Source organism: Antrostomus carolinensis, unplaced genomic scaffold (assembly GCF_000700745.2).
Source record: "Antrostomus carolinensis isolate BGI_N321 unplaced genomic scaffold, ASM70074v2 scaffold12911, whole genome shotgun sequence".
NCBI classification, from domain to species: Eukaryota; Metazoa; Chordata; class Aves; order Caprimulgiformes; family Caprimulgidae; genus Antrostomus; species Antrostomus carolinensis.
The window spans coordinates 3,453-10,667 of NW_010293527.1; the positions used below are offsets into that span (position 1 = coordinate 3,453).

The window sequence follows — 7,215 nt, forward strand, 5'->3', positions numbered from 1 at the left end:
TGGACTAATTTATTGCCTCCACAGTTTCTTGCTTCAGGCAAAGCTGTTTAAGGCTGCTCCTTAAAGAGTTTTGCCTGGTATAATAATAGTAAGATTAAGACTTTCATAAACATGCTACTACTCAAGTCCAAGTTAGTCTGACATTTTATTTTCTAGTATACAACGTAGGACATGAAGCCTTCAGGATCTTTTGACTGCATTAAAAAATAAAATTCTGAGGTTGTTTTTTTTTTTTCTCCTTGTTGAAGCTCATTAGTAGTAACAAAGGATTTTTTGTTGTTGTTAAAGTGTGAGATGCAGTGAATTTCTGGTCACATATCTTTTGACAGTGTTTAGTGAAATATTAACATAATCAATGTCAAGAAGAGCTAAGTGCTCTTCCAGAAAATGGTTGAGTATTCCTAATTGGAAACAAATTGCAGTGTCATCACAGGACAAGAAAAAAGGAATTCGAGTACAGTGAGGTCCCAGGGAACAGTTTTAGAGGAGATTCTGAACATGACTGATTCTTCTCTATTAAGCGAGAATTTCACAAACACTGTTATAGATTTTTCTCCAGGGGACTAAAGTGTACATCTCTTATATAATATACTTCATTACAACTAAGTGAGAGTCACCATGTGCTTAGGATTCAAAATTTCAATCCAGTAGCCATCAGGATCCTGAACAAATGCAAGTCCTTTCATTTTACCTATTAGGACAAAAAATACAAGATAAAGTTAAGATTACATGACTCATTCTTAATGTCAAATATGACTACTTTGAAAAATATTTTTCCTTTTGCATGAGAATTAGTTCATATTCAGACAGCTAATTCTGAAAACATCCAGATTAGTGTATAATAATCATTAGATCTTTGTATGGTAAATTGCCCATCTTCCTCTCAACAAATTTGTAGCTTAAAATCACTTTAAAATTCTATCTTCTGTTGACTGAAGTTTTCTGCATATGCCCCTGTAAGTGTTCATCCTCTAAATTCATAAAAATATTTTTGTGCTCCAGGATATTTTGATGTATTTTCTTGAACTGGCTTTGTCAGTAAAAAAATCCTATGTTCCTCTTCCCTGTTTATCTCCCACCATTCCTGCCTCCACACTGAAGTTTTATGTTACTGGTTTTTGTTTGGTTCCCCCTCCAGCCTGATGTGGCTTACAGTACATATTTGCATCACTTCATAAAACAGAGAAATGCATGGCAGGAATGTTTTAAATTTTACTGCTGGAAAAAATGTTATTCATTAAAACAGATTCCCCAGAAGTTGCCTTCAACATTAAACTAGGATAGCACAGCTTAACATGTTATCTGAAAGTGTTAACCACACACTTTTAATTATACTTGCTCTATTAGGCTCTTTACGGTAACAGAACCAACCTAACTCTTAATATATTCTAGTTGCAAAAGCTTCTTAGAGAATAGTAGGTGTTTGATTCAGTAATGTAGGAAAAAATATAACATTAGGTGTCTCAGCTTGCTCCACAAACAACAAATGTGAAGTCCAAACCTTCTTCCTCTTCCTTGGCCTTTGCTGCATCAATTTTATTTCTTAATGTTAAAAACCAGGCTTTGCTCTCCCCTACCCTTGACCACTCCAAGACTTCTTTCCTGTGATTTATTCCATTTATAGTCTAAGCTTCCCCTTCTATGTACTTAGAACTACACAGTGATAAAGAACCAAAATCAGGAGCTCTCACTGCAACTCTCTCAGGGTTCAACAGATGCTGAACAAATTAAAAAGGGCTCAGAAACTCGAAAATGCTAGAAACACTAAGTTCAATTCTTAAGAAATCTGTGTTCCAAGTTTTCAGCTACACTTCTTACATTTGCTTCAGCTGAGAACACAGTGAATAAGATGAAAATTACTTGTCTCTTCAATTTCTTGTTCTTATTCTTCTAGCAAGGAATCTAGAAGATCAATTCCAGTCTGTGTAAACTGAATCTTTGTGTACTAATGTTATTTTCAAACAAGCAAACAAACAAAAAAATCCCACTGTTAGTACAGGCAGCAGTCTAGTTTCTATACCCAGAAGGAAAAAGTACTATCCCAGACTTGTGCATCCTGCTGAGTATCAGATGTCCATTTTGGAACACATCCTAAAACTCCTATGAGGTCTCTTCATGAAAGAAAATCCAGTTGAAAAATGCAAGATTTCTCTCCACTGATTTCTGCATTTGAGGCTATTTTGACATAGATATGCTTTGCTTATGTACTCTCTAGACATTTGAACTACACACTATGCAATTTTACTAGAAGTTCTACATAGACTAATGAGGATATTTCTACCAAAGCTGACACAACAGTTAAAATTATAATAGCTAGTAGGTGGCTAGGTGGATTTAAATAAAAATAGCCAGAAAAGTCAAGAATTACTCAGTTTTAATTGGTGTGAGAAATTGTCTTCCGAGTCATCTTATTTTCATAGGATAAGAACCAAACAGGTATGAAATGGGGGAATTTGATCCCTGTTAAAATAAATTCTGTAATAACTCTAGGCAGTAGTATACATAGTAAACTATGACATCAAGAAAACACGTGAATTTTAGTGAAGGTCAGACTACGTACAGAAAGCACATAGTTCGACTGATTAACTGTTGTTACTAATAGATGCATGTATTGTCACTTTTGCCCACTCCAAGAGGGTGCAGGGGTAACTGGTTCTAGCACCTTCTAAGCAGTGATAACTACTAGAAACGTATTACACAGCTTTCCAGGAAGATCTACTAGACAAAATATACAAAAAACAAGGAAGAAATTGACTTGCATTTCTGATCAAGACTTACCATCATCTGGTTTCTTCACAAATTTCACCCCTAGTTCTTCAAACCTCTTACAAGCTTTATTGACATCAGGGACAGCAATTCCAATGTGTCCTGTGCAACCAGGTAAAAAGGGTGAAGGACACTGTAAGTATTGCTGGGTGTTCTAGAAAAAGTTTGCTCAGCATTTTATCTTGTGCAAAAAGTTTACATGCTGTAGTTCATGTAAGATGTGATTGTATACAAGAACAACGCTGCTTCCAGAAAGACAAGCATTTTGTGTATTAACATTATTCTTCTTCGGAAAATTGGCTTTTTGGTAATGCCTTTTAAAATAAGAACTTTAGAGTTAAAATATTTCATATTGTTTAGACGAGAATATTATCCAGAGTATGAAAAGATTTTCAATCAAACTCTTTTATCTGTATTTCCTTTCTTGAAGCATGCTCACATAACAGGATTTTGTTGCATTTCCTCAATTCAGCAGTCCAAGGAGTTTATCATTAATGCTGTACTTGTAGAGACCAACACTAGCACTATGCAAGGCCTGAGCTTACAAATCAATTCAGGAGCTTTAAATGTCAAGTGGCTAGATCAAGTATGAAACTTATTTCACAAGCCAGTGACCTTTCAAGCACTCAAAATATCAAATCGAGCCACACAAATACTATCCTCAGTGCTACAAATGGAATTCTCCTTCTAGCTTAAAATGAGTAACCAGTGGATTATAAAATAGAAATTCAAATGTAAATCAGTCTAAGACCATGATAATCTGATACACAAGAGCAACTACTGTTCTTCATTCAGTAGTTACTATTAGCATGTGTTTGCTTGCCAAAGGATTAGATTCTTTATAAAAAGTGTCACTGTGGCTTGTTGCTCTGAAACACATTAGTTTACCTATTTTCACAATCTTTCGCAGCATACATGCTGGAAGAAGAGAGATAAAGGATGACATGCCAGTCCTCTTCTTTCCTAGTGCTAGTACATTTTCTACAAAGTAACCTACTAGAAAAGTCTTTTCACCCGTACAAGTTTAAAATATTTTCTCTACTAGTTCTCATAAAGCCTACAGGATATACTTACCCTATAACCTTTGCACAGAATTTACATAGATGTTTTCTAGAAAACATTTGAAACTCCATTTTTCTCCAATACATGAGAGAAAAAAAATGTAATCACAATAAACCAGAGTTTAAAAACTACAAACATGAAACTAAATACCTACCAAATCCTCGGGGATCTGAATTGCCATTGTGATAAGACTGATTTTCATCATTTTCAGTGCCCCAGTTGCTGTAAGAAATAATTATTACATATTGAAGAAAAGCATCAAAATTAACAAAACCTAAATGTTCCATTTCCTCAGGAGGATATGTTGTTCCTCCTAAGAAACCAAAGATTTTCAGCTCTTGACTGCATTCATTAAACTATCAAGATTTTCCCTAGTCACAGGTCCTAGGGACAGTCTGGGGGGATGCTAATCCACTCATGTTCACAGCCCATCACTAGCATTCAGGTTCTACATTTGAATGAGCCAGAGACACTCCTGTCTCCTTCAGATTAGGGAGCAGGTTGCACTGCATGAGTCAGTTTATCTACCCATCACTGAGGAACAACCAGTGAGAGTAGCAGGTCCTGAAGCCAAGCAAGACTGGGGTATTTGGGAGATTCTTTCTCCGCAATTACAATCATCAGTAGCATTAACCAAACTGTCCTGTTTACAGGAAGTTTGACTTATAACCCATTTTGATCAGATTCCAAAAGCAACAGTTATCCATTATTAGGATGCTCTGGGGATCCAAAGGAAGTTCTAACAGCACTGAGTTCTCCCTATCCAGATGGCATGCATCCTCAAAAGACAGCAAGCATTATTTTGTGTTTATGTTCCTCTGTTCACCTAGCACTTTGAAAGCACTCTGGAAAGATTAAGCTTGACAAGTGTTCAAAATCTCATCCATATTTAAGGCTATATGACAGTGAAGATGTTTCTACAGTAATGATTACATTTTTTATTCAATCCAACAGGATTTATACTCATCCACTTCTGTTTAATCACTGTTAGCTAAATGTCATCTCTCATTACATTAATACTTACTGTGTCAGTTCAAGTGTAGCTTTTCTAGAGAAGGTCCAAGCTGTTCTCTCACTTTTATCTTTCGGGATATCATTTTTATCTTCATATGCCAGGAAATACAGTGAGAACTTCATAGTAGGAAAGTCAAATTTTTGAAGTAGCCTAAATGGCAACAATTATTTTGAAATAGTAATTTAAAAAGGTCATCAGGTAGCTTGCAAATAAACAAAGATGCTTCATGGAAGAATTACTGCTGTGATTTTTTGTCTTTCTGATTGTAATCCACATCTTAAACTAGCTACATTTTGAAGTATCACATAGAAACATTCCAGAACACATTACGAACCTACAAAAATTAGAAGAATCAGATGCTTAAAAGCCAAACTATCAACAACTGAATAGCAAAGCCAGTACAAAGGCTCAAGTCTTGAGGTTGCCACTGTTACTTGTCTGTATTTCCTCAGGAAGATCTTTATGTTAATCTAGTTTAAAATATCACCAGGGAATAAAAAGATTTACTTTAAAACTTATTCGTTCTGGGGAGCTCAGTGGCACCTGACAAAGTTTAAGAACACAGCAGGATTAAAAAACAAACATACCTTTAGATAAAATATTTTTACAATCTCAATAGCTAGGCATAATGATAAAATTCATTCCAAATGTGACAATAAACTAAAAAAATACTTGAGGTGAGAAATAGCTGCTTATAAAATGTATCCATTTAATAGATGCAAGAAGTCACCCACTTTCCTGTGAAATATTTTATACATCTCTATTTTCACCTAAATTTTTATGTAGGACGTTTAACCAGAAGAGGTAGGAACGCAAAACAAATCTAATTTCCTTTTCAGATTAGTAGGTATTTAATTTTTTATTTTCTTACTCCTACATCTTCACTGAAGTGGAAGCAGTTTGTTTTACTTTAGTCTGGACTAATTTCAAGATGTTTAAAAATATGCTATAATTTTGTTTTGAAATAACTAATTTCAAATAGCAAGAATGTGCAGAAAGCCTGAGCATTAAGATGTTAGGCTACAGCAGGGCATCTGCCTCCCAACAACCTTCTCCAAAAGACTGAGTTTGGACCTTGCCTCCAGCTTTCATTCCCTTAGTCTCTTATGACCAAAGGTGGTCATAAGCCACCTCTGAGAACTAGCAGAAAACTTAATTTCAAGATTTATAGCAATGACCCCTGATTATAAGTACTGTCATAAAGGATACCAATTAGCTGCAGTGAGAAGGAAGTAAGCAAGTTGTTCACTCATAATTAATGACCTATTTAAGAAAAAAAAAATTTTCTAGTCAAGGCCAATATTACTTCATTTGCAGCTTAGGCATTAACTGTGCTGTGGGAGTTCTCAGAGATTGCCAGACTGCCCAACTGGGCATCAGCTGATGGGCCAGCATTGTTTATGTAGTTAGACCAATTAGTATAATTACATCAAAACAACAAGAACTTTTCAGAAGAATAGTGGGAAAAAACAGAAATAGTGGCATGCAACTTTTACTCACGTCATTCCGAGAACTCTTGTATAAAAATCCAATGACTTCTTAGGATCCTTTACTCTTAACATTGTCTGCTGGAACATAAAATCCTGGGGGAAAAAAGGTTTATTATTTATACATCAACCAGAATTTAATTATGGGTATTAACAAAGATGCCAGTTAATAATGAATCTAAAACTAACAGGTTGAGAAGTAACAAATAGAGCATTACATTAAGCATAAATAAAACATTTTGTCCTTATCATATACATACACATACATTAAGTAAATATGCCTTTGTAACATGAAACTTTAAAACAAATAATACCACCACTGGTATCACTCAATATGTATTATCAGTGGTATCAAAAAAGGGTATCATTCTTTATTACTCTTGTATGGAGCTGTGCTGCACATGAACCACTTGCCGTGTAAGCACACTCGGCACTGGGCCTCACTGCAGGCACAGAATTTAAGTAAAGCTAAACTCCTGAACTCATCCTATTTATCATTTCATTGCACAGGTGTTGAATTTCTGTCAAGCTTGATGATATCTTGGCAGCAAAACTGGCCTGGAATTCTGTAAGGGTTTTTTTCACGAGCCACAGAGTAACTTTATATACCAAGGGCTAGCGAACAACTAGGTGGATGAAAAGTGAACGGTAGGGCAGCCTTGGCAGATAAACTAAAAAAAAAAAAAGTATAATAACTGAAATGGAATCACAAGGTTCGCCTAATAAAAAAAATAAAAGTGTTTGGGGTGTTTTGAGGGATGTTTTTGTTGGCAGCCCCGGCCCGTGCCGGCTGCAGAGCCTCCGCAGCTCTCCTGCGCTGCGGCCCGACCGACGCCGACCCGGCTGCGTGCGGCAGCGCAGGGCAGGGCAGGGCAGGCCCGGACG

The 7,215-nt window shown here is 36.0% G+C and overlaps 1 protein-coding gene across 1 annotated transcript; it reads right to left on the reverse strand.

Moving 5' to 3' along the window:
• Positions 1–316: 316 nt before the first annotated feature.
• On the reverse strand, positions 317–6,425 carry GLO1 (glyoxalase I). Its single transcript, XM_010177308.1, has 5 exons — positions 6,344–6,425; positions 4,853–4,993; positions 3,983–4,050; positions 2,779–2,868; positions 317–691 (listed from the first exon to the last, which is right to left on the reverse strand). The coding sequence occupies exons 1-5, from the start codon at positions 6,418–6,420 to the stop codon at positions 603–605; spliced, it is 465 nt and encodes a 154-aa protein (XP_010175610.1). The 5' UTR covers positions 6,421–6,425; the 3' UTR covers positions 317–602.
• Between the last annotated feature and the right edge of the window lie 790 nt (positions 6,426–7,215).